The sequence below is a fragment of the Lissotriton vulgaris genome, chromosome 2_1 (genome assembly GCF_964263255.1).
Source record: "Lissotriton vulgaris chromosome 2_1, aLisVul1.2, whole genome shotgun sequence".
NCBI classification, from domain to species: Eukaryota; Metazoa; Chordata; class Amphibia; order Caudata; family Salamandridae; genus Lissotriton; species Lissotriton vulgaris.
In genome coordinates, this window is record NC_141687.1 from 1,767,425,942 (window position 1) to 1,767,453,842 (window position 27,901).

At 51.2% G+C, this 27,901-nt stretch overlaps 1 protein-coding gene across 10 annotated transcripts in view; it reads left to right on the plus strand.

Annotated features, from left to right (window-relative positions):
* PPP6R3 (protein phosphatase 6 regulatory subunit 3) overlaps nt 1-27,901 on the plus strand; it is a 1,665,951-nt gene that overhangs the window by 480,506 nt on the left and 1,157,544 nt on the right. For all 10 annotated transcript variants that reach the window (XM_086957827.1, XM_086957831.1, XM_086957834.1 and 7 more), the window contains one exon: nt 20,704-20,817. In XM_086957827.1, the coding sequence (XP_086813953.1) occupies nt 20,704-20,817 (114 nt within the window). The remainder of the gene's footprint in view (nt 1-20,703; nt 20,818-27,901) is intronic.

Consider the following 27,901-nt stretch of genomic DNA (forward strand, 5'->3'; position numbering starts at 1 on the left):
TACAACCAGTGTGTAGAACACACCCATGCCACAATCCAACTGCTCCACAACTTGGGGTTCACAATAAACCACACCAAGTCTTATCTGCAACTATCCGAAGTACAACAGTACCCTGGTGCTACAAGAAACACCAACAGCACTAGCATATTCCACTCCAGTAAGGATAGCCAGCATGCAAACTCTTCTCACAAAGTTTCAGCCACAACACTCCCTTCCAGCACGAGTGTTCATGCAACGTATAGGGATGATGGCCTCTTGCATTTTCATAGTGCCCCATGCAAGACTTCAAATGCGTCCTCTACAAGAGTGCCTATCACGTCAGTGGAGCCAGGCTCAAGATCAATTAACAGACCTAGTGTTGGTAGACGGTCGGACTCATCGCTCTCTGCAGTGGTGGAACACCAAAATCCTTTTCAAGGGACGACTGTTCCTAGAGCCAGTTCCTCAGATAATCTTGACAGCGGACGCATCGCTCTCTAACTGAGGGGCCCACCTACTGCAACACACCATGCAAGGCAGGTGGACACCGCAACAAAAGCTACTCCACATCAATCATCTGGAGTTACTAGCTATATTCCTATCTCTAAAAGCTTTCCAAAAGCAAGTATCAAACAAAGCTGTGTTAGTCCGCACGGACAACATGACTACCATGTATTACTTACAGAAACAGGGCGGAGCACACTCCCTGCAACTCTCTCAACTAGCACAGGACATATGGCGGTGGGTTATACCTCAAAACATATTCTTTCTAGCCTAGCATGTTCGAGGAGTACAAAATGCCATAGCGGATCTGTTAAGTCATCAGACACAACAGACCCACGAGTGGGAACTTCATATGCAATTTCTTCAACCATTCTTTAAGATGTGGGGACAACCTCTTTGCCACCCACAAACGCCAAATGCCCAAGGTTCGCCGCCAGATATCCACACCCACTGTCCAAAGGCAATGCGTTATGGATGAACTGGTCAAACAAATTTGCATAGCTTTTTCACCTCTACCACTCATGCCACTAGTAGTACGCAAACTACAGCAGCGTAATCTAACCCGCATCCTAGTTGCTCCAACGTGGGCCAGACAGCCGTGGTACACCACACTGCTACAACTGTCTGTAGTACCGCACCAGAACTTATACTGATCTCCACGCCTTTTAACACAGAACCGTGGAGAGATCAGGCACCCGGACCCAGCTCAGCTCAACCTTGCGATCTGGCTCCTGAAATCCTAGAATTCGGATATCTTAACCTTCCTACAGACTGCATGAATATCATAAAAGAAGCTAGACGTTCAACCACTAGAGCATTTTATGCAGCGAAGTGGAAACGCTTTGTAATATATTGTCACAACAACAATATTAATCCCCTAGACGTGTCTATTTAACACCTTATAGGATACTTACTGCATCTCCAAAGATGTAACTTTGATCTGGACTTTGGTGGGGAAGACTGTTTTGATAATGTTTGATTTGTCGGCAGCCTTCGACACGTTCCACCACAAGGTGTTGATGGATCGGCTGCTTGGGTTGGGGTACGTGTGGTTGCTTGGAAACTACTTCAATCCTTCCTATCTGATAGAACCCAAGCCGTCAACCTGGATAGCCATAAATCAGTCTTTTATCCTTCCTTGTGGGGTTCCCCAGGGGTCCGCGCTGAGCCCCACCCTTTTTAGTATCTGTGATATCGTTAGCAGTACTGATCAGATCCTTCGGTTTCCAGCTAACCTCGTACGCTGACGATACACAAATTGTTCTATCCCTCAAAGGTCGTGAAAAAGAAACCGGAGCTCGCTTTCATGACTGTATGCAAGCCATAGCAGGATGGATGTCGAACTGTCTAAAATTAAACTCAAGCAAGACCAAGGTGATTGTATTTGGAAACAATCCTCATATTTGGACCCCGGACTGGTGGCCTACAGAGTTGGGAAGTCATTCTATTCCAACTCTGAAAGTAAAAGGTGTAGGGGTCATAGTGGACTGTAGATTGACCTTCAATGACCACATAAGTTCAGTAGTATCTTCCTGCTTCTTAATCTTGCGAATTCTGAGGAAAATTAAATCCTATGTCGCAGAAATGGACTTTAGGACGGTAGTCAGTCCTCGTCATGTCAATTGGTTTCAGATAGCTCAAAATGCAGCCGCCAGGCTATTGATAGGCACACCGAAATTTGTTTAGGTAAAAAGTGAATTAATTCAGCTACATTGTCTCCCAGTGAAATAAAGGGTTCGTTTCAAGGCCCTGTGCATAGGGTTTAAGGCTCTCAATGGTATTGGCCCTGACCATCTGAGGCAAACGTTCAAATGGTATGCCCCCGCCAGGACCCTGTGGTCCAAAGGAGCAAAAAATTTCAACATCCACACCTTCAAAAAAAACAGTTGGAGAGGCAGGAGCCTCATTATATGCACGTCCAAGGCATGGAATGAGGTACCGTTCTATCTGAGAAATGCTGTAGACCTTCTTTCCTTCAGAAAGGGTCTGAAAACCTGGCTCTTTACTCCTTGAAACCCTCCATTATCGTTTAAGCAGAGCTCAGCGCCAGGACACCCGAGGGTAATTGCACGCTTTTATAAATTCAATTAACATAACATAACATGAGTGGTGAGACCAAATGTTCTCTGATGAAGGATAGGGGGACTCCGGCTGCTGGCACTAGGGCGGTCAGGTGCTGTTTTGAGGTTGGTTGCCCTGTTGATTTCAATAGAGATTCTCTGGGACAAAGAAACACTGCAGGCCTGGGGACAAGGATCTTCCTGGAGCTGCAACCACTTTGAGGGTGTAAGTAGGGATGTTGAGGGTTGGTTAGGCACCTCTGGGTTGGGTACACAAGGCTTTGGGGCATCGGGTGCAGGAGTGCCTTGGGACGTCGGATTTTCTTATTCGCTCTGGTCGCGGTAGGGGGTGTTCTCTGGATTGAGCCTGCAGGCATGGTCTGGAGACTTGAAGCAGGTCAGGAGTCGCCGGATCTCGGGTCCGTATTGCCAGGGGGACCTCCTTGTAGTATTTTTTTCTGCTCGGGCCGAGGTTGGCGAGTGCAGAGTGGGCTCGATTTGCGGTTCCTACTTGGCACCAGAAGCTGCAGTTTATTCACGTCCTGAGTTCACGGGTGAAACCGCTTGCAAAGTGAAAGCAGTCAGCTCCTCCGGGGTTTTTGAGGTTGCTGGCCTCTGGACACGCCAAGGTTTTGCAGGATCAGATTCAAGGGGAGACAGGCCTGTAGGGCTGGGCCAAGTCAGTGGGCATCTTAGTCTTGTTAGCTCTGTACGGCTTCTCGTCCTTCACATCTTTTTCTTGTGGTTGAGGAAGGAAGGTTCAGGGTGCCCCTAAATACTACATTTAGGGGCGTTACAAGTAGGTAAAGGGCGCAGGGACCAATGGGTCACTTCCCTGGGGTGGGTACACCATCTATTCTGCCACTCTCCAGTGGGAGGGCAGCAGGAGCCTGTCACTGGTTGACTGGGTCCCCCTATCCTCAAAATGGCGGGGACTCCAGGTTGTGCTTCACCTCGCCTCCCCCACCATAGGGTTGGAGTTGTCAGAGGTGGGTACACCTCTCTGCCTCACTTGTTTTTCCCGCCGGTTCTCCCGCCTAAAGTGGGGGGGTAGAACCAGTGGGGACCAGTTGCTGAAAACAGCAAATGGTCGGCAGAGTCTCACAAAGGCGGCATGCCTTTAAAGCCTCTCCTTCGTGAACCTTACCCATCCTGGAGGAGGCTTTGCACCTCGTCCCAGGATATGCATTGTTTCAGGCCCAGAGAGCAGCAAGCTCTCGACCCAGGGGTCCAAAAACATGTCAGGTGGTGGCATCCACTCAGTCAGGTCACTAGGAGTTGGTTGAGTTTCAGGGGGCATCTCTAAGATGCCCTCTGTTATGCATTTTACATGAAATTCTACACTGGCATCAGTGTGGGTTTAATATGCTGAGAAGTTTGATACCAAACTTCCCAGTCTTCAGTGTAGCCGTCTCTGTGAGCACACTATTGTGAGCACACCATTGTCCCAGTGGTAGGTTCGGAGCGCATGGCCTCGTGGAGCTAGTGAGCTTCAAACTTCTCGTGTAGCACTTACGCGCTACTGCTAAGTGCAGCTGTGTTGGGCTGCGGGTTTTGGCCAAAGGGTGGAACAGTGTATGTATTTGTGTGAGCGGTGCGGTGTGGTCTGTGGCTGTATCTCCCAGGGTTTTCCCGCTCAACCAGCAGTTTGCCCACTGCAGCTGCGCTGCTAGATAGTAAAGCTCCTGATTGGGGACCGCCAGGCCCCCAGCCTCTGTAGAGGCATAAAGCGTCCTCAGAGCCACTCGGGGCCTTCCCGCGTTCCAGATCAGGTTCCGAATTGAGGTCTCTAGTTCGCGAAATATACGCGTGGGGACATAGACCGGGAGGTTAGCATAGAAATACAGTAATCTGGGCAGCGCTACCATCTTCGTCAAAGTGACTCGGCTGGGCACATTCAGAGGAACAGTCTTCCAGAAGGACATCTGTGCCTGCAGTGAGGAGATTGCCCGTATTAGATTACCCTCCAACACATCCGTGAGGTTTCGATACACATATATTCCAAGGTAGCGGAACGTGGTTGGATACCAGTCAAGCCTTACGCCCTGGACGGTGATTGCACCTTCCGGTGTGGCAGCATCAAAGGAATACACGCCAGACTTAGCCCAGTTGACCTTGAGCCCCGACATAGCCCTGAAGGTGAGGAAGATGTCAGTAAGCGCTAATGGGAAGCAAGTCAAGTCCCCGATATAGAGCAATAGGTAGTCAGCATACAGTGATACTGCGTGTACACCATCGGCTAGGAGGATACCCCAATCCGCGCCAGAGGCCCGCAACTGCGCCGCCAGAGGCTCCATCACCAGTGTGAAAATTAAAGGGGACAGGGGGCATCCCTGCCGGGTCCCTCTGCACACTCGAATAGTGTCCGAGAACAGCTTACCCGTGCGGACCCGTACAGTGGGCCGCTGGTACAGAAGCTCCACCATTTGGATATAATCATCACCCAAGCCATACTTCTGCAACACCGACACTAGATAAGGCCATTCTACAGAATCACATGCCTTTTCAAGGTGGAGCACCAGGCATCCGGTATGGGGCCATAGATTTGTGGCAACTCTGAACCCTAAACAATCGTCGGATGTTGTGCGAGGTGCTACGAGCCAGCACAAAACCGTTTTGGTCGGTGTGGACAAGATTCGGTACCAGGGAAGCTAAACGTTGGGCCAGCGTGGAAGCCAGGATCATGTCATCCGTGTTGAGGAGGGCTAGTGGGCGGTACGATCCCAGTTGGGCCCTGTCTCTGCCAGGCTTTGGAAGAGAGATCAAGTTTGCTTCGTTCAGTGTGGGCGGGAGACCAGAGTCGGCAATAGCCGCCTCGTATATCCGCAATAGTTCCGGAATCAAAATGATAGAGTAAGCTTTGTAAAACTCGGCGGGTAGCCCATCGGGCCCGCCCGAGGATTTACCATTAGAAAGGGAAAAAATGGCTACTCATAGTTCCTCGGACGTTAGCGGCGCGCCCAGCTCGTCGCGTTGCGCTTCGTCTATCTCAGGCAAGGGTAGAGCAGATAGAAATTCTATTATATCAGCAATTGAAGTCTGCAGTTGGGACTGATAAAGGTCTGTGTAATGATCCACAAAGGCATCATGAATGGCTCTCTGTGTGTACACAGTGGTGCCCTGTTTAGTGCAAATTGATGTCACTGGAGCAGTCTGTGAGTTTTGCCTGATCAGCCACGTCAACAGTTTGCCTGGTTTGTCCCCAAGGTGATGGGTGCGTGCCGAATGGGCTGCGTAGTTCAAATTCTTTAGCCTGTCGAGCAGTCGCGCGTGTGCCTCTCTCGCCACTGATGGTGGCCCCTCGATCACCCTCCATCACCTCTCGTTCCTCCCGCAGGTGATCAGGCTCAATATGCGTCAACTCTCCGTCTATTTGCTTCTGCATGTTCGCTTGTGTGCCCAGACAGTGGCCCCGCGTGACAACCTTGAATGCGTCCCATTCGAGTTGTGGGGTGGAGGCAGTGTGGTTGTTTTCCTCAAAATATTGTAAAAGACGCACCGAGAGCACGTCACGGAATGGGGCATACAAGAGCAAATCAGGTTGGAGCCTCCAGGTGGGCACCGGCAGGTGTGGGCGCTCCCATGCCAGTTCTCGAATGAGGGTTATGGTCGGAGTGGGTGCGACCCATGTAATAGGTGTCAGTGACCTGTAGGAGCAGGTCACTCGTCGGCATGTATCTGTCCAGCCTAACGTGTGTGTGCGCTTGAGTAGTAAGAGTATATCTTAGTGTGTGGGTTACGACTCAGCCAGGCATCATGCAAAACCCATTGTAATCCCAATTCGTGAGTGCCCTCATGGCCCCAGTTACCGGTGCGTTGGCCAGGGGCGGAAAGGAATGATCGAGAGCAACGTCTAGGACACAGTTGTAGTCGCCTCCCGGGGCCAGCACCGTCGACAGCCGTGTAAAGAAGTCTCTGTGTAAAGAAGTCTCCCTGCTCGGTGTTAGGGACGTAAAGGGATGCAAGGACGATCAATTGGCCATCTAGCTTGCTGTGGATGACTACATACCTACCCTCTGTGTCTACCCTGCAATAAGAAAGTGCAAATGGAACCCCGGGACGTACTCAGACTAATGCCCCTCTGGCATAGGCCGAATATCCAGTGGCGTACAACTGCCCCCGCCATCTACGGTGTAGCGTCTGTGCTTCCGGGCCAGTTAAATAAGTTTCCTGCAAGAGGGCTATGTATACGTGGTGTTGTTTAAGGTATGAGTAAATTTGATAACGGAGCGACAGCGTGTGCATGCCGCGCACGTTCCATGTGCATATTTTAACCACTGACATAATACGTCCAGGCATTCCCCATTCCCTTGCCCCCCCTCCCGCACCCCGACAGCCAATACAGCGTTCCGCCAAGCCACACACCCATCAGAAAATAAGCGTGCACGCTCTGAGTGTGCGTGAGGGAAATAAAAGGGGGAAACAAATCAACCAGCACTAAGAACAGAGAAAACAAAAGAGCAAAGCCAAAAGGTCGCAGAACATATTGTCGTCCAAACTCTCTAGGGAGCCAATAAAGTCTTAAGTTCAGGGGGGTCGCTGAGCTCTCTGGGTGACTGTCACAGTAGCGTTTAACAGGCAAGTAGAGGATGTCCCCCCCCCTTCACAGGCATCTCATGCCAGTCAGCTCAGTCAAAACAGACTCTCGTCTGATCAGGGAGCTAGGACCCTCTAGGGGCAGTGCGCCGCAGCCAAGTGTCGCCTAAGGGCAGATCGTGCCTCACCCCCTCCCCACCCCCCCCCTACCCCCCACCCATTTCCCAAAGTCAGGGCCATCTCCATCATTTGATGCCCCAGCCGCCAAACTGATCCAGAGTTTTCCCAGTGCCTCAGCATCCAGAACAGTACTCACTACGCCATTCCGATCGAAGACAAGGTTCAGTCTGGAGTCAAAGTTCGGCTGTCTGCGTCCAGCAAGTGCCCTTTAGAGATCGGGTCCAACATGGCATTAGGGGCGCTCAGAGACAGGCAAAGCACTCCAGGTATTCCGTCTCACCATCAGTGGATTAGATCAGCGGTCTGTGGGGTGACATCCGGTAGTTCCGTCGACACTTGAGTCCGGCAGCCCATAAAGATTTTCGTCGTCGCTGGGCATCTCGCGTGGACCAGGGAGCCGCTGATCTCCGCTACCATCCGAAGGGCCTCCTGAACGAGATCAGCCGGGGGGCCAACCTCCGTCTCCATGCGCAGCTGCCGCGTCGGCGAGGACCGGTGCCGGGGCCCCTGGATGCGCGGCAGGGGCGCTGCTGACGGCGATCCGCACCAGTACCAGAGTCCAGCCTTGTCTCAACCGCCTCAGGGTTGTTGAAGTGAGTTTTGTCCTTGGCCACCATTCGCAGCCGCGCCGGGAAAAGAAGGGAATAATTCAAGGCCAGCTGATGGAGCCGTTGTTTCACCGCTAAGGAGTGTCTCTGGCGCTGTACCTGGATTTTGTAATCAGGGAAGAGCATGATATTAGTATTTTCAACCCGTATCTCCTGCAGCTTCCTGGATTCCCACAAGATGGCATTGCGGTCGCGATAATTCAGGATATGGATGAGCTTGGGCCTGGGGCTGGATCCCGACTTGGGCGGCCGGGTCTGCACTCGGTGTGCCCGTTCCACCACGAAATGTGAGTACGCCGTCTGGCAGCGGGCTCCGCAGCCAGTTTTCCATGTGTGTCTCTGGTTCCGTGCCTTCCCATCGTTCGGCAGCCCTACGACGCGGACATTATTTCTCCTCTCCCTCATCCTTCGTGCGATCTTCTAGGAATTAACGCGGTTGATGAGGTCCTGCACGTGTCTGTCTGTTTGTGCGACCTTGGGCGCAATGTCATTCACAGTGTCCTCCAGGGTGGTGCGCTCCAACAGTTTCTGTGGTCAGCCCGTAGGTGAGTGAGATCTATGGCGACGCTATCAATCTTAGTTTCCAGGGAGGTGCGGGTCAGCTGCATCTACTCCTCTATCCGCTCTATCGCCGCCAGCATCGTGTCCAATTTAGAGGCGGTCTGATCCTGGTCAGCCGATTTTGCCGCTTTTTCCATCTTCCCTTTTACCTGTGTACCACCAGCACCGGTCCTCGTCCTAGTTCCCCCAGACATGGGCAATGCGTCGTGTGTCGTGGTGTAAACACGCACAGTGGTCTCCTCTGGTCTTGGGGGGCCGATCTGCCCCGGGGTCAGGAGTACCAGGGCACGCAGGGGGTGCCGAACAGTGTTGCCCCAAATCCGTGTGGGCAGGTCCTGTCTCGTGTCACGCCAAAAGACAGGAATGAGGCAGCAGTGGGGTGGGCGCCCTCTCCCAGCGCAGCCGGTATCTTCCGGCGGGTCCGGGCAGGTGACCTCCGCTGTCAGCCCCGGGGACAGAAGTGTGAAGTGGCGAGTAGGTGTCCCCCGTCTCGGCCGGCAGCTTCCCGGTCGCCAGCAGTCGCAGAGACCCCCTGGTCCGCCCCAGCCTATCCGCAACGGTGAATGGTGGCTGCGCCCAGGCCCCACAGCGCAGATCGCGGCTCTCCTGCTCCGGGAAACGTCCGCTGCAAACTCCGGGAAATGAGCCTCTCACAACAGGGTTAAGGACGCAGGGCTCGGGCGCCGCTCCCCCTTCCCGGGGAGGCGCCGTACGCAGGTGCCGAGAGGCGGACCCGACCCGCAGCAGGCCAATGAATGCGGGGCCCGGACTGCAACCCCCCCCCCCCCCCCCCCCCCCCCATGGGGTGTCCGCCACAGAGGCCAGGAGGTGGGCTCTCCTTAGAGCAGGATAATGGATGTCTGCTCGGTGGGTCCGTGTGAGGCTCTGCAGATCTGCCCCAGGGGCTCTCAGGTTTGGGCCGCGGCGTCAGGGCCCCGCGGATACAGTCCGTCCCCGGCCACGCGTCTGTGTGTGCGCCGGCTGGGGAACCAGCGAGGAAGGCAGCCAATCCTCGTCGGGTAACCTTCCTGGTATCAGTCGGCCACTTGGGCTCAGGCAGGAGGCATCTAGTGCAGAGGTGGGTCCGGAGGCCTGGTTGTGTGGTTCAGCAGGCCACTGGAGCTCTTGGTTGTTGGATTCTTTATAGATCGGGCCGCTGTCCTCTGGAGCTCTTGGTCTTTAGGGAAGGCAGGCAGCACTCCAAGAGTACTGGAGATGCAGGGCCCACAGGTCGAGACGCTTTTTTGAGCAGGTTTCCTTGAGGGTTGCAGACAGGCCGGTAGGGCTGGGGCCAAGTCCGTTGTTGTCTGGAGCCTTCACTGCTGGTACGGCTTTTCGGTCCTCCTTCTTTAGGTCACCAGGGTTCTGAGGATTAAGGTTCAGGGGTGCCCCATAATATTCATTTTGAGAGCATTACAGGGGCTGAAAGGTAGTAGCCAATATGCTACTTACCTTTAGGGTGACTATACCCTTTTATGTACACTACCTCTGGGAAGGGTGCATACCCCTATCCTTATTGGCTAAAATACTCCAAAGCAATATTCATGATCTTTAAAGAAGAGGATCACTTCAGCTCAGGACAAGTTAAGGGTGGTCCTGGCTGAGAGGGGACGCCGCTCCTGTTAATAATTCTCCCTCTTACCTTTCTGCCAAAAGTGGGGTATGGTGGGGAGGAGTATTTCAATTAGCTGGAGAGGCCCGAACTAGCATACCAAAGGGCAGGAAGGCTTTGATGCTCACTGCACTTTAAATTGTTCCTGCTTGGGGGGTAGGTGTGTAGCACCTTTCCATGGAGCAGGCTTCGATTCTGACCCAAGAGAGAAAAAGACTCTCACCTCAGGGGGTCAGAAACATGTCTAGAAGTGGCAAGCTGGTGCAGACCAGTCTGGCACACAGTTGTGGTTTGGTAGGTTTACAGGAGGCACCGCTGAGGTGCCATCTGAGTGTAAGTATTAATGTAACCAACACTGGCATCAGTGTGGGCTCCTTATTCTGAGATGTTTCTACCAAACATCTTGGGATTCGTTGAAGCCATCCTGGAGCTGTGGAACTCATATTGACAAGCTCCCAGCCCATCTACTCAGCTCGACACTTTCCCATAAGAAGTGGTTGTAGGAAGGTGGATACCTGACTATGGTTGCCCCCAACTTTTTGCATGGTGTTTTGCTGGTTTTTCGACTTAGTTGACCTGGGACCCTGCTATCCAGGGCCCCAGGCCTACTGCTCTCTCTCTAAAATGGATTCCATGTACCTTAGGTGCATTTACCAATTGGTACTGGGCCACCTTGTCAGGACCCTGTAACTCAGGGCATAGGTGTACCCAGGGCCTACCAGGGGCTGCAGCATGTATTATGCCACCCCTGATGGCCATCCAAATCTGACACAACTGGCTGCACGACAGCTGGGGCAAGGTGGTGTAGTTACCATTTGCTTTAGATATAGTATACCTATATCTAACCCTAAAATGGACACATAGATTCCTATCAGTCACTCCTATGGCAGGCCTTAACAATCCTGAAGGCAGAGTGCTTGGAATCATGTGAGATGGTGCTCCGGCATGAGCTGAGCCCGTTTGCAGCTGGCGGAACCAAGTCCTAATAGCTGTTCCATGATAACGCTTACCATATACTCTTAAGTGCATTATAATCCTCGCGGTTATATGCGAACTCTGGTATCGCTTTATCAAAACATGTCAAGTAAGGTGTCATACGAATTGGAATACTAACCCCTCGCCAATTCTGGCGACTGGGTTAGCATTCCACCCTTCTAGAGGGACATGACATGTATGTAACTGTGAACCCCGGGTAAAGTTAACTCAAGCCTCAGCATCACAAAATGGATGCTGCAAATACAGACACAAGTCTGACCTCCTGCTGCTGGGAGTCCTTCCAGCGAGGGAGGCTTGGACAAAGGGTTTCCTGTCAGGGGCGGTGCTAGCACCATCCCAGACAGCGTTTTGTGTATCCTGGGTAGGCAGGGCTTTAGAGGAAGGTGACTGCAAGTGGCACCCCGGTGCTCACTATGCATTTGCCGGCTAGAACCAGTTCCAGGGGCACACCAGCCCCTGAGCTGGGGAAAGTCCGGCATGGGAGAGGGGTGTAACCACCCCCCTTCCTGGTCCCACCCATGGGCAGGACCTAGTCGCGTGCCAGCCCCTTTTCCTAATATAAAGATGGGAGCGGGCCCCCTTCCAAATTAGATCATCTTTGAATCCTGAAACTACTTTCTACGAAAGGAACTCCCGACTTATTCTCAAGATTTCTCCCTTGTGGCTAAGGAGTAGTCACCCTGCACCCGCAGGCACCATCTAAGAACACTGCGGTTTGCTGCACGTCCTTCCTCCGGAATCCGACTGACCAGCACGACGAGACCCGGCTTCCCTGACACCTCTGACCTCTACCTACATCGTCAGCTCAGCTGAGATCCGTGGGTGTGACGAGACCCCGAGGGACCGGCCATCTTCAGAACTGCACGACGCTTATCCAGCACGACCGCCGAGGGATCCTCGAGTAAGTGCTTTTGGGTTCGAGAAGCCCTGACCCTGAGCAGCTCCAGCACCGAAGTCCAGCCCCCCAGCATCTACGAGATCTGCGTGGGGCCCTTCTGCTTTTTGCTGCTCACCGCGTTGTCCGGCTACTTGCCTGCTGGCTTGTGGCCCTCTTGACGACGCTCCACGACGACAACACCGCTGGTCTGGTTGCTCCAGACTGGCCCTTGCTCCCCTCCAACAGAGGAGCACCCCGGACCCTCCTGGTCCACTCCAGACGCCATTTTGAGTCCACCGCGTGGGCTTGCATTTGCCAAAACTTGTTGCCCCAATCCTGGGTCCAGCGACGTTGACAGCAGATACCATCGTGGGACAGCTCGCACCTCCATCCTGGTCGCCGACAATGCCTCCTGGTCCGTGAGACTGCAGAGCCCAGCGTCGCCCACTCACCTTGCCGAGGTGACTCCATCCGGTGCCATCCTGGTGCACACCTAATTACTGGCTAGTGATTCAGAACTTGGTCCCCTCTGCTTACAGGTGTCTTCCATCTTCGATCCAGGCTTGGATCCATCCGAATCTCTTCACTGGTCGCCTGCCAGCAACTTCTTTCAGGCTCCATAGACTGCAACGAGGATTCCCGACGTCTTTTCAGACCTGTGCAGCTGCAGCCCCTGGGCTAGGTAAACTCAGCATTTCGGTGCTCCAGCATAGCTTTGCTATCCAAGGGTCCAGATCCTTTTTCGTTTCAGCTCTACCTAGTCGGATTCGTCCGATAACACTAACTTTGTAATTCCTAGCTACCATAGACTTTGTCCTGCATCCCGCGTGAGAGTGCACACTCTGCACCCGATCTCCCTAGACCTCCTGCTAGTAATCTGAAGGTTCAGTAGTACAGTCTTAGCGATCCCAAAGCCTATTAGAGTAGTACTTACCTGCTAGTAATTTCGCATTCCACTTTTGTAGTATATGGTTTTTCGTGCCCCTCTGGCATTTGTGTAAATTGTGCGATTTGAGTGTTTTCCTAAGAGCTTTGTATTGTGCTTAGCACCCTGTCCTCATAAAGAGTCCAGGGTTGTTGTGTTCTAAATAAATATCCTTTTATTTTCATAACTTGTGTGGTGTCCTTTCACTTGGTGTTCAAGGGGTATATGTGATGGTATAACAGCTGGCTTAACACGCCCTCTAGAGTTTAGCCTAAAGACTGCTCTTGTCCAAGCTACTAGGATAGCTGGTCTACGGTTGACTTACAACCAATCATCAATAAGGGTTGTTTGGACTGATACAAAGTGCTCTCTAGAATAGTGAACATTATATATCAGGCCAACTTCTCACAGTGGTATTGAAGAACTGGGAAACATGTTTGGCTGGTTAAGACTGTACTTACTCCAATCAAAACACGTCCTTTTGGGGGGCGTGGCTTGGTAGCCAACATGGCGGACGTGTTCTGAGCTGGCTCCGTCCAGCACGTCGATTATCCGACAATATATCCTGATCCGGTTTTATTAAACCTGCGATCGCTGTGCCTGGGGTGCGCCACGGGCTCCTCTGTTGATCGGCGCCTTTGAGGCCAGAGCCGCCGTGGAGCTGAACTTTGGCAGAGGCGGACGTGCGGCCTGGCTGGGAGTGGGAGGGCCTGCGAGCGTGAGGTGACGCCGCTGCGGAGGTACTGGGGCCGAGAGTGAGGCTGGGCCTGGCCGGCGTCTACACCGAGAGGCGGAAGGCGGTCTGGAGTGATAGTGGGGGACCTGTTGCCTGCCTGGTGGTTTTGTGCCCTGGGGAGCCCGAGGATTGGACGCGCCTGCTGCGGCGGGGCGGCTCGGCAGTCAGGTCAGACCGCAGGGGTAAGGAGGAGTGCCTGGAACGGTTGGGAGCGGTTAATCTAGAGGCCTGAGTGGGATGGACGGGCGCGAGGGAACAGGTGACGGCGATAGGGGCGGTGGGCCTGCGCTCCTGGGTGCTTCCCTCCCTCGGCATTGTGGTGTGGACCGGCGGCACTATCGGGCCGCGTGGGGAGCCCTCTGAGGTTGGCTGGCGGCCTCGGGACCCCTCCTTGCCCCCTGCTCCATCGGTGGCGCATACCTGTCCCCTGGGATTCCGGTGGCATCAGCGGCAGTGTGGAGGGCCCCTCCTCCCCCTAGTGCATCTCCTGGGCCATAGCGAGGATTGGAGGCCTGGCCGGGCTGTGTGAGGGCTGAGATGACTGGAGCAGGCTGCTCTGCCCCCCTTCCTTTGCACGTGCCGTCTCCGCTGGGGGTCCCGAGCAGAACATTGCCCCCCCCCCCCACCCCAATTGGCACAGACTGGACTGGTAACAGAGCTTGGGAACGGCCAGAGGCTCTGTGGGGTGGCACCCACAGCAACGATCTTGACCAGTGCATGTTGGGCCTTTGGGGCAGCAGTGGGGGAAGGGCATTGGTGGCATTCTCGGGTTGAGAGGCTGGGACCCGGGGATTGAGTCACTGGCATATGTCCTGGCACCCATTCCGGGACTCGCATCTGGCCCTTGGTGGTCAGGGGGTCCTGTGGGACAGGCTGCGGGTGCATGGACTGAGCTTGGCCTTGCCTGCGGATCGGTGGGGGCACTGGGTGAGGCCGGTCGGGTAGTGCGGGCCGGCCTGTGTACCCAGGTGGATTGGAGGCCCTCCCGGGTGTGACTGTGTCGTTGAGTCCCACATGGAGGAGCAGCAGAAACCAGTCCTGGGGAGTCATTGGGTTTGAGTTGGACAGGCCCAGACGTTGTACGGCGCGGCCATGACCTGGGACCAGGGATTCACTGGCTCGACCAAACAGGGGCCTATTGATAAGTTTACTGACCCGGGGTCTGGAGCTTCTGGGGGCCAATCGGGAGGAGTGCCGGACAATGCGGCCCTCTTGACCGCTTCACCCAGTCCAGGGACATGTTGAATGCTAAGATAGGGGCAGTCGAAACAGACGTTATGCTGCTGTGGCAGGATCTAAGTAACGCGGTGTCCCGTCTCTCTGAAGCAGAGACCCGCATTTCAGGGGTGAAGGACGACGTCATAGAATTGAAGCGGAAGGTGGCTGCAATGGAGACCGTCCAAAAGGGCCTTGTACTCAGAGCGGAAGGACGGGCCGGACACAATAACCTCCGCTTTGTAGGGTTCCCAGAGGGATGCGAGGAAGGGAACATGGAACGTTTTCTCACGGCCTGGCTGGAGGGCTGGCTTCCTCCTGAGTCCCTGTCCAAGTGATTTGTAGTGGAGCGGGCCCATCAGGCACTAATGCAGAAACCTCCACTGGGGGCCTGTCTGCAGCCTGTCATCGCCAAGTTATTGAACTATCTAGACCGGGATGCTATTTTGAAACCGGCCCGTGCCAAAGAACCCTTTTTCTATAAAAACACTGTATCCGGATTTTCCCCGACTATACGCGGCAAGTTCAGCAGCAGCTTCAGTCGTTCATGGCCGCCGAGGGAGCTTAAACTTCCATATGCCCTGCTTTATCCAGCCCGCCTTCGTGTGGTCTTTTGCTCACACACCCATTTCTTTGATAGCCCAGAGGAGGTTTTTCAAAAGACAGATGAGACTGTGCGGGTGAGGCCTCATACCCCATCGGGAAGAGTCAGACTCCTCCATGAGTGACGAGGCTCGGGAGGGGTTGAAGGGGGGGGGTGTTGTCTGAGGCAGAGGAGCACCAGGCGGTCGAGGTCCAGGCGGCGCTCGCAGTCAAACAGTACGGCCTCCCGAGGGGGGCTGGTTTTGGTCAATCAGACATTGGGGCCATAGCGGGGAGGCGCCGGTGTGGCGCAACAGGACTTCACTTGAGCAATATCGGATTGTCATGAACTGGTGTTGCCGTCAAGAGTGTCCTGGCATGAGCCCCAGCGGATGTGTATGGGCCCTGAGCTGGGGATCCATTGGTTGGGGTGGTGCCCAACCCCCCGTTGGGGACTGGGGATCAGCCGGGCCGCGACAGATACGTGTTTGGGTTGAGTTATGGGGAGGGGTGTTGGGCGTTGTGTAGGGGATGTTTCAGTTTTCAAGTTGCACTCTCACCACAGGCTGGACACAGGCTACACGTACACCACCGGGGCTTAGTATTTGTGTTGCATGGCAGGGTACTCCCCAATGGCTAGTATGTCCAGGGGTGGGCAGGGGATGCAGGGAGGCCTTCGTATTTTTAGTTGAAACGTCAGAGGGGCACTAGATAATATCAAGAGGGGGGCAATACTCCAACATGCAAAGCGCTCACTGGCTGCAACTTATGTTGCAAGAGACGCACCTCACGGGCACGAAGGCTTTATGCCTCTAACGTTATGGATTCCAACAGGTCTTTCACGCTGGCTTCCTGAGGGGTTCCCAAGAAGTGGCCATATTGGTGCACCGTAGGGTCTCGTATACGCATGAACAACAATGGTAAGATCTGCAGGGGCGATATTAGTTTATCCGGGGTAGGATTGGAGAGGAGCCCCTGATACTGGGTAGTGTGTATGCTCCACCACCGTTACGATGGAATCTAATTGAGCGACTGCGGTCCTTGTGGGCGGATATGCCAGTTGTCATGTCCGTAGTGGGTGGGGACTGGAATGATGTCATGCAGGTGGCACAGGACAGGTCGGGGATTGGAGATGGTCACAGAGGTGATATACCGGCGAAACTACATGCTTTCGTAATGGGGATGGAGGGGCGACACAGGGTGCTGGGCGCATGGCGTGGCTTGGGGCTACCACTACCTTTCTGCAGTACATAAATACTTTTCTAGGTTAGATAATATATTTGTTCCTCTGGTTAGGGCGGGCAGGGTGGTGGCGGCGGGGATACTGCCTAGGGGTCTCTCGGACCATTCCCCGATATATGTAGAGTTAGAGACTGGCAGGGGACGGCAGCAATTCCGGTGACGCCTAGCGGTGTGGAATCTCCAGAACGCTGATTATACTGCCCATATGGGAGAATCCATCGCTCAGTATTTGACCGAAAACGTGGGATCGGTGTCTGGTGCGGCCACGTTGTGGGAGGCGATGAAGCCCACTCTGCGTGGGGTAGACATATCTTGGTGTGCGGCGGCACGTAGGCGGCGTAGGGAGGAACTGACTTGCGCGGAGGCAAATATAGAGACGCTGGAGCGGCAGAACCTAGAGTCTGGGAGTGCGGCAATTGCTCCTGGCCCGACAGGAATGTGCGGCCATGCTGATAAAGGAGGCACGTCCAGTTTGGTTGGCTACGCGCAGTAGGGTGTATCAATGGGGGGACAAGTCTGGAAAAATGTTGCATCGCCTTTGCCAGGGCCCTTTTCATGTTCCGGCCCTACCGGGTATATTGGATCTGGTGGGAACCCCGATTACGGATCCTCTGGCAATAGCAGAGAGCTTTGCCACGTACTTTGCCGACCTCTGCCTCCCGGGAGTGCTTGGAGGCTGCCAAAATTGAGAAATTCATAACTGATTTGCCACCCAAGGTGCTATCTGACAAGCAGAATGACCTGTTGGAGGCCCCCTTATCGGATGAAGAGCTGGGAGTGGCCCTGGGAGAACTGAATCCCGGGAAGACACCCGTACCTAATGGGTTTCTGAGCGAGTTTTTCCGACGATATAATGTGCAGCTTGCCCGCCATTACCGGGCCGTAGTGGAGGAGGCTCAGGACAAGTGGGTGCTTCCCCCGGACTGGAGGCACACGGAGGTGGTGGTGTTTAACAAGCCCGGGCGCCCACCGGAGTGTCATGCGTCATACCGTCCCATTTCCCTTTTAAATGTGGAGGCCAAGATTCTGGCAAAGGTGCTGGCTAATCGGCTGCTGCCTTACATTGCATCGCTGGTGCACCCCGATCAGGCTGGATTTATGCCCCAGCGGGCTAGCCGGCACAATATTAGGAGGGCACAGGTGGCTGTTGCAGCGATTCAGCGATTGGGGGAGCCAGCGGCCTTTCTTTTGGCGGACATTGACAGGGCATTTGATTCCCTGAGTTGGGTGCATCTGTTTGCCCTGCTTCCTAGGCTCAACCTGGGCCCGCGATTCCTTGCTTATGTGAAACTATTGTACACCGACCTTACAGCGTCAGTTCGTGTTGCGGGGGCATCCCCTGTCGCCACACTTGTTTGCCCTGGCCATGGAGCTCCTAGCGGCCTGGGTGCGCATGGACGCTCAGGTGCATGGGTTTGAGTGGGCCACGGGCCTCTCCGATAGAATAGCGTTGTACGATGATGACGTTCTCTTTTTCTTGACGGCGGTGGACAGAACGGGGCCATGGCTTCTGCGTATAATGCAGATTTTCAGGGAGATGTCGGGTCTCTATATGAATCCCCCCAAATCCACATTGTGGGTCCTGGGTGGGCAGACGAGGGTCAGGGCATGGGTGACCGCGGTTCAGTCAGCTGCGGGTGAATTAAAATATTTGGGGGTGGTGCTCTCTGAGGTATTGACAGTGGCTTGGGAGCGTAATGTGTCACCTGTGTGGGAGCGGGTGCGGGCTGACATCAAGTCCTGGTCTCGTATGCCTCTGACATTGTACGGTAGATCGTCAATTTTTAAAATGGTAGCGCTCCCCCGACTTCTCTACCAGCTGCAGAACCACCAGTATCCGATCCTGGCTCGATGGTTCCGACTGGTGAACTCCGTGTTGGGGCAGTTTCTGTGGGAGGGAGGGTGCAAGTGGCAATGCGTACAGGTTTCCTCTCTACTTATTGTGGGGTGTTGGCATCCCCGGATCTCCTCTCATACCATCAGGCCTCACACCTGCTGGTCCTCAATGAGTGGTGGTATGGGGACCGAGGTTACCCGGCGTACGCGCTAGAGCACTGCCTTATGGACCATCACACATTGCACACAATCTTGTACTCGGCGAGGCTACGGAGTGCGCTGCCGCCGTCTACGCGGGTGGTGTTCATGATTTGGAGGCAGGCGCTGCGGTGCATGGGCTGGTGGGGCGTCTTGACCCAGCAAACTCCATTGTGGAAGAACGGGAGGCTGCCCCATTTGGCTGCCCTTCCAGTGTTTAGGGGATGGGACGCCATTGGTATTTCCATCTTGGGCAATGCGTTGGGTGACACAACACTCAAATCCTTTCGGGATCTCCAAGAGGAGTTTCATATGTCCCAGACGCAATTTTAGCAGTACCTGCAGCTGCTGCCTGCGTTATCCCCTAGCCTGCAGAGTCTGGAGTCCATCCCGGAGTTCAGCCCCATCGAAGCTAAACTCTTTATGGGGGATTAGGTGAAAGGAAGATCTCTCGTATATATCAAACCTTGGTCGTACATTGCCCCTCCATACTTAGAAAGCTCCGTGGGGACTGGGAACCTCTGGGCGGGTTGAAAGAAAGAAGACTGGGTAGAGGCTCTGGCAGCCCCACAGGGGGCAACCATTGCAATGCGGCTTCGCCTAATCAAATTTAAATACCTCCACAGCGTCTACTTTACAAGGACGCATGTGGCGGGCGAGGATGATCACCTCCCCAGTAGGTCTGCGCTGTGACCTGGCGGAGGGTACATTTAATCATACAGTTTGGCAGTGCACATAATTAGATCGCTTCTGGAGCGGGGTCTTTGCTTGTCTCTCAGAGGTCCTGGGTTGGGAGCTTACCCGCACACCACGGCTGGCACTGCTACATGTCATGGAGGAGGTTGGGGGTAACATCTATAAACGGCACCTTTTGCTTTTGGGACTAACCCTGGCGAAGTGGGACATAGCTAAAGCCTGGAATGAAGCAAGGGCTCCATCTGTGGCCGCCTGGAAAAACGGCCTAGAGTTTTGCATGGGTCTGGAGCAAGCCTGTCTTTGTGGCTAGGTGGTGCCTGCGCAAACAATATAAAATTTGGAACCGATGGGCGGAGTATCGGACCTTTGGTTGGAACACCCTGCGATAGAAGAGCCCTTGTTGCCGATTTAAGTCAGGGAGTCCTTACAAAAATAGCGTGTGGGAGTAAGGGGGTAGCAGGTGGGAGTCAGGATCTACTGAGCAATTATCCGTGCATAACTGTGGACAAGGGGATGTGGGCTTGTGCGACCTTTGGGGGGGTGGGAGTTTGGGTGGGGATTTGGGTATGAGGGGTGTTATTCTGTTGTGCTTCAGTAGATGGGGCAGTTATTTAAGGGGAGGGTGAACGAATTCAAAACCAAAGTCGCTTGCTGTTTTGGATGTACTGGATGTGTTTTGGCAGATGACTCTGGAATGAAGGGCGCTGCATGACATATGCAATCTGACTTAATAAAATCTGTTAAAAAAAACACGTCCTTTTGTTTGAATTGCACAGGAAAAATTCATGTGAACTCAATTGAGTGAACTACTTCTGTATCATTGAGGGGATGAAAATCATTTTATTCATCTGGAGTAACGTAGTTATTTTGTTAGTTCATTTCTTAAACCACTTAAACCAGGTGCAACATATATTTAAATAGTTAAATTAAATATATATATATATATGTATACATATATATATATATATATATATATATATATATATATATATATATATATATATATATATATATATTCCTTGCAGAGACTACATTTGCAGATTGGTTTGTCTAATCCATCCCTTCTGTTCCCATCCACCTTTTCCTCTCCCAATAATGTAACAATGTGGGTACTATTTATTCGGACTTTTGTGCAATTGGGCATTCACTCAAGCTGCCATTGTTGCGTAATTTGTAATGAGTTTTTCTTAATTCTATTATCCCAAAGATCTTTAAATTCAAACTGTGGGAAGGAGCTGCAGCTTAAATAACCGGTGGTAATAACTGATAAACTAATCTTTGCTGTCATTTCTTTGAATGTGTACTGATGTATTTTAAGAAGACATTAAGAAATGTTATTCATAATTTGTTTTGTTTCTAGGCAAGAGGTTATAGAGCTGCTTTTATCGAACATCTTCTTAAAGGATAAAAATGACTCTGCTATAGTTAGTGCTATCCAGATATTACTGACTTTACTTGAGACCAGAAGACCAGCGTAAGTTTTTATTTTTTTCCACGTTTAATAATTTGAAACACTATTGCAAAACTTATCCCGATTGCAAGCATGCCTCTTACTGCATCCTTGTAGAACAGACATTGCCAGTTAGTAATTTTGACTATGGGGAGTGAGTAAAGCATTACTTTTGCGTAGTTGCATTTGCAGTTCATTTCAACCAAAGCATTTGGAAAAATGCTACAGCACGCGCAAACAGCAAAACATAAAAATGACTTGTCCTCAAACCCCATTATGTATACAAAGGGTATAGCACACATTGGTTACTAGCATATTATTTTATAACTGCCAATTTTGAAACTGACTTAACAGTGACTGGTTCGGTAACAGTCTGTCGCACAAGTAATGTGTGAGGAATCTTGCATTAAGCAGGATGAAGCTTGTTAGCAAGAGAAAAAACTTGGGAAAGGCCATTATTAGATCTTAAAGAGCTTAGTTTTTTAAAGAGCAAGATTCTGCTAGAATAGCTATGTTGCCTCTGATGATGGTCAGAAGCTAAATGTTAAGTAAAAAGTGCTAGATCCTATCACTGAAATCTTTCTTGAGATGCCCTGTGGATGTTCAACTCCATTACACGTTCAAGCATGAAACTGGAGTCCTAGCTGGATGAAGAAATAAGTTGGGTTACTTAAGACACTGCACAAACCGAATAACTAGTCCTTTTTTGTTAACCAGGCATTCTTCCTTTCCTTCCAATTGGTTAACCTTTTCAATAAGGGATGGTTTGCCTGCACCATAAATCCTCCCCCCTCTTTGCCCCCCCCCACTTAACTCCACTCAGTAATTTGACCAGAATCATGCAAGATTGTGCATACAGAGCACTGCTTTAAGCAGGGTTCTGCCTGAATGCACCCTAAGCTCCACACAAACCTTGGCAGCTGGACCAAAAGACACTCTTAGCATACATGTTTGATGTATCTTTTACTACATGGAAAAGCGATCTCCGGTTTTGCAGCAAGAAACTGAGTTTCTCAAGGCTTTTTCTCTTGATATTTTGCATCAATCCGTTTTGGGGAAGATGATATTGCCGCACCTACAAAAACAACGTGGATTTTTCTATGGCAGAGACCAGATTGCAGAATATTCACAAAGCACTCACACCTTCGTACAACACAATCACCTAAGTATATCAGTATAAGATAAACTTGTATGTAACATCCCCTCTTTGTGCACTTTGCTGTTCAGCAGGGAGTATCCAACTCTAATCTTTGATGCATGAAATAATGGAACATAACTGGGTACCAAAAGGATACAACGGTCCTCTAGATTATGGTACTGAATTACTATTGTTATTTCCCTTTAGTATAGGAACATGTATGTATACAAGTTATGAATTGCACCACAGCAACGTTTCAATTTTATTTTTCTCATCAATCAAATAATGCCATGATTAAGAATCCTTCAATGCATTTTAGACCCTAAATTATCCTCTTTTAGGCAGTACTGGATATTAGTTCTTACTTCAAACCCTTCAACAAGAAAACTTGCAAAATTATTACATGCCAATCAAATATTTGTAATACGTTTTCACAAAAGGTTTTTGTATGTTCTAGAAAGAAAACATTTCCTATAAACATCAGCATCACACGGAAAAGAAAATATTAATTTCCAGTCCTGTTTTGTTTTTTAAATAGTGTACATCATGCCCAGCCAAGTCCATCAAGTGTGACATAATACAATAAGTAATACAAAATATCTTGTTTAATAATCCATATTGTCAGCCGCTGTATAATTTATTATAACATCAGAAAAAAACAAATGCAATTGTCAGTGAAGTGCATTGACACAATGTCATGGTATGCCAATACAAGCAAGTCTGTTTCTTCTCTGAAATGTTCTAAAGTTAACTTCTGTAAGAACCCCATTAGTTAAACTTATACTAGTGTGGATGAAAATCTTCCTGTACTAGTTCAGAATTCATTGCATTTACAAATCTCCATGTGCGGTGTTAGGAACTTCTGAATCACATGGAATATATTGCGGTTTGGAAACTCCAAAAAAGACGTTCAGTGTCTACTAGTGATGTTTATGCTGTTAGGTGCTTCACAGACCATTTTTGCATATGGTGACTCTTCCCTTCATCTTTCCTCGTACACAACACTTCTGACATGGAAACTTAACTCTGCCATTTCCGTAATAAAATGTTCAAACTCCTATGAATTTCATGCTTCTAGTTCATTTATAAAGTTAGAACACCACACCTAAATATTGGTGCTATTCCGATAAGTGAGTTGCATATTATGGGTGACCTGATGCCCCAGTATTGGAACTTTCATAGATTCCCCATGCTTTGTATCATTCGCGCCGTCGAAATGGGAGTCTCGGTAAGAAAAATAACATAGCAGTTGGTACAAAAGAGAAAGAAAAAGGCCTAGGCCTCATTCCCTTTTGTAGCATATCCTCCTCTTTTTGTAAAAGAGACCAAACTAAGCATTAGCTAATCAGAGGTGCCTCACCCCATAGAACCCTCCTGAAGGAACCTCAGAGCCTCAGATTTTCTACTGCACGTTGTGTTTAGGGAGTCTCCTTTGAGCTCTGCTCAATCTCTACTCTTCTCAGGTTTTTTCTTCAGGTTTTCTTTTCAGAATTGTTGGCTGTCCCTTCCAGGATGTCTGATAAGAAAAAGAAGGCCCTTTTCAAGCCATGTTCCACCTGTGGCAAGAAAAGATTATTTGTTGAGGACAGGCATAAAGATTGTATATATTGCCTGTACCTGGATCATAAGGCTGCGGACTGCAAGATTTGCAGCACCTTTTCTACTAAGACCCTCCGGGACCGTGAGGGTCTGCTCCTCACCTGGCTCCAGAAGCTGAAGTCCAGAAAAGACAGTCTCCAGCAACAGTGAGGAGTCTTCAGCCTCATCTTCAAGAAGGTCAGTCAAAATGGGTAGGGCTTCCCCTTCACCTTCTGTGGAGCGTTCAAGTAAGGCCTCAATAAAGACCCCCAAAGTCTGAGAGCCAGGGTCCGGTTGAATCTCCTCACCACGGTGTAAAGGAGAGGGAGGAACCATCTACACCATCTACTGGTATGAAGACTGCTCCAGCCTTCAAAAAGCCATCTTCTCAGCCTTCTGAGAAGTCGGACAAGAGTTCCAAGTAGTCTACGACGCAGCAGAAGGATCCGTCGACGAAGGCGGTGAAACCCAAGGTTAAAGTGCCCGTCGACGGTACGGTCAGTGTCGACGGTATCGCCGATGGTGGTGACGGCTACGTCGACTAGGATGTTGACGGGAACATCGACAGCGACGACCAAGATTTCTTCGACGGTGGTGATGACGACGGTATCATCGAGTGCTTCGACGACATCACTGACGACGACGACAGCAGGAGTGTCGACGGTCTCGTCGACGACTCTCAACTCGTCGACTCATCTCGTCGTCAACAGTTCGTTCGACTGTGTCTATTCAGTCAAAGACGCCGACGGCAGCAGGGTTACCTGTAACAGCTCCATCGTCGACGGGATCGTCGACGATACTGTCGACGGAGAGAATTACTGTTTCCATGAGAAGGATTACTCTAGACATACTCCAAGGAGGGTTACCCCCTTGCCTTCCGCTTTGTTGTTAGAGGAGGATGATGAGGATTCAGATGAGGAGGATCAGGAATCGTTTGGGTATGCACAGTCCATCCCAACTGCTGGTGAAATGTCAGGAGTCCGATTCAGAAGAAGAGTATCTGCAGGAATGTGCATATCCGCATTCTTCTCGGCCACAGGAGTTCACGAGACAATAGATGGTATCTGTTCCAACTTCTCTCTTGCAAGATCTCCATGACATGCTGCAGGATTACAGATCAAGGTGTTCTCAACCTGCTGCTGTTAGGACTACTCAAGCCTTGCCTGTCCCTACGACCCCGGTGATCTCTCCAGAGTTGCCGACTCAGGTGGTGTCTCAGCCGCAAACACCGGTTCTACAAATACCTTCAATGCCACTGGACATTCAGGATGATTCCTCGGAACCTTGATGGCAGGCCAAATCAGGGCTTAGAATGTGACGAGTACGTGATCCCGGACCCGGCGTCACCATGTCCAGACCCTGTGGACTCCCCTCTGGTCGATATCGGAGGGGGGGGGTTCCATAAGTTGATGTAGAGGGCATCTAGCAGGTTCCAGCTACCAATGCTGTCTGTGGCCACTGAGTGTTTTCTAAATGACTTTAAAGAGCAATATAAGAAGGTTACTAAATCTATCCCTATTGTCCAACACGTATGGGAGGAAGGCCTTAAGGCTTTGAAGAACCCGGCTACGGTGGTCCGGGTCCTATCGCGCCTGGAAAAGAAATATAAGGCGCTAGAGGATGGTCCGGCAACTTTGACTGGGAACCCAAAACCAGACTCCATGCTTTCGCAGGCTGCACAGAGGAAGTCCCTCAACCCGTCTGCTCCTTTGACTACTCCTCCTGATAAGGAAGGCAGGAGACTAGATAATGCTGGGAAAAGATTCTCCTGAATGGCTAGTCTTCTGGTGCGGGCAGCAAATGCTTTGGCAATATTGGGCAGGTATGTTCGCCAATTATGGTGTGACTTTTCGCCTTATTTAGATCAACTGCCCCAGGAAGCAAAAGGTGACACGAGAAATTTTACAGGAAGTGGAGGCAACATCGATGGAGATAATCGATTTTGCCATGGACATCGCCATAACAGCTTTTCGATCACTAGCTGGGGCAGCGGTTCTTCGTCGCCAGGGATGGCTCAGTGCAACTTGTTTCAGGCGGGAGATCCAGAATAAGATCTTGGACCTGCCTTTCGATGGAGAAGCGTTGTTTTGAAATCATATCGATGACACTCTCCAAGACATTAAGAAGGATACCGAGAAGGCTAGGTCTCTGGGTACACTTTAATACCGAAAGGCTCTGTTCAAAGGTGCCAGAGGCAAGAGTACCACGTTCAGAGGCTCATACCAGCAGCAGCGGTACACCTCATATGGATCAGGATCACAACAAAACCGCCAGCCTGATCATCGGAAACAAGGTCAAACCTCAAATTTCTCAAGATCAAATAATAGAGGGAAACAGAATCGCCAGGGATGTGATACGTTCAAAAGGCAATAGCGGCATCCTAGCTCTTCCTGCTGTGCCCACTTCCACAAGATCATCGGTATGAACAGGTAATCTCAATACCTTCAGAACTGGTCCAAGATAACATCAGACCGTTGGGTGCTAAACATCATTCGAAAGGGCCATACTTTGGAATTCACACAAATCCCACCATCCAAGCCCCCTGCTGCCATTCCATCAAAATATCTGCGTCTCCTGCAGCTCGTGGTTCATCAGATGCTCCTGAAAGGAGCTGTGGGGCTGGTCCCCTCATGTCAAAGAGGGGAGGGTTTCTATTCCAGGTTCTTCCTGGTAAAAAAAGACGCTGGAGAAATGGTGCCCTATTTTAGATCTCCGGGAGCTCAACACCTATCTCATTGCCCAATCCTTCCGGATGGTCTCGCTTCAAGACATACTGCGTCTCATCAATCCAGTGGATTTTATGGTCAATATCGATCTCGAAGATGCCGATTTTCGCATACCCATTCACCCAGAACACAGATGGTTTCTACAGTTTACAGTAGCCGAGAGCCACTTTCAATTCAGGGTTTTACCCTTCGGACTTCGCTCAGCCTCAAGAATCTTCACCAAGGTGCTGGCACCAGTGGCAGCTTTTTTGCGGAAAAATCACTTTCAGGTCTTCCCTTACCTGGACGACTGGTTGCTAAAGGCCCCGTCCAGGGGGGCTGCGAGGGAAGCAGTCAACGCATGTACAAACCTATTTCAGAATTTGGGTCTGACTCTCAACAAGGAGAAATCATCTCTGGTTCTGTCCAGAACTGTGTGCTTCTTGGGGGCCATTTTGGTATCTTTCAGTACGCCGTTACAAATCCCTTCTAGGAGTGATCTCCTCATGCATCCCTCAATTCCTCGCTGCAGACTAGGAGTGCAACCTCTTCAAGAGCAACTAGACAAACAGTGGAAGCAAATTCACGGTTCATTCGACGACAAGGTCACAATCACCTCGGCAATTAAAAAAGCTGCCTTGTGGTGGACGAAGCAGGAAAACCTTTCCCAAGGTCTATCTTCATAAGCAATCTCTCTCCTCCGGTGGTGACAACGGATGCGTCATTGGGCGACCGGGGTGCAGTCCTTCAGGATCTTCATGTCAGCGGGCATTGATCACCTCAACACAGTCTTCTTCACATCAACCTTCTAGAGCTCAGGGCGATCAAGCTGGCTCTTCAAGCATTTCTCCCTCGTCTGTTCTCATCGGAACAGGCAGCACCATGGCCATGCATTACATAAACAAGGAAGGGGGGACCAGATCTCTTCCGTTGTCTCAGAAAGCTCAGAAAATCTGGGAATGGGCTATTCTTCACGGGATATCGCTACAGGCGGAATATCTACCAGGGGTCCTAAACGAAAATGCCGACAGACTAAGCAGGCTATCCTCAGTCAGTCACGAATGGGAACTGAACCAAGTGGTTCTGGACGAGATTTTCCAACAGTGGGGCATACCTTCAATAGATCTGTTTGCCACCCCATCCAACAAGAAATGCTGGTCTTAAGCAAGCAGGCTTTACCATCGAGGGTCATTAGGGAATGCGCTTTCGATAGCTTGGTCAAGAGCATTTGTATACGCCTTACACCCCATTCCAATGATCCTGAGGCTGATCAGGAAGATCAAGGTGGAACCATGCAAAATGATCTTGATAGCCCCCGCCTGGCCGAGACAGTTCTGGTTCACGGAACTCCATCTTCTGTTGCTCGTCCCTCCTCTTCCTTTGCGGACGATTCCGGACCTTCTCACGATGTCCCACGGTCCGATTTGGCATCCGGATTAAGTTTCATTGCACCTGACTGCATGGCTCCTGAGCAGCGAGAATTCATGAACCTTCCCATTTCCAATGAAATAAGAGGTTCTCTCCCAGGCTAGCGCTCCTTCCACGAATGAGACTTACCGTTTCAAATGGAAGAGATTTTTCATTTGGTGAAGCAAGCTATTGACCCCTTTTCTTCTCAACCTCATCAACTTCTGCCTTATCTTTTGTCTTTGGCTAAGACAGGACTGGCTCATTCATCCATAAAGGC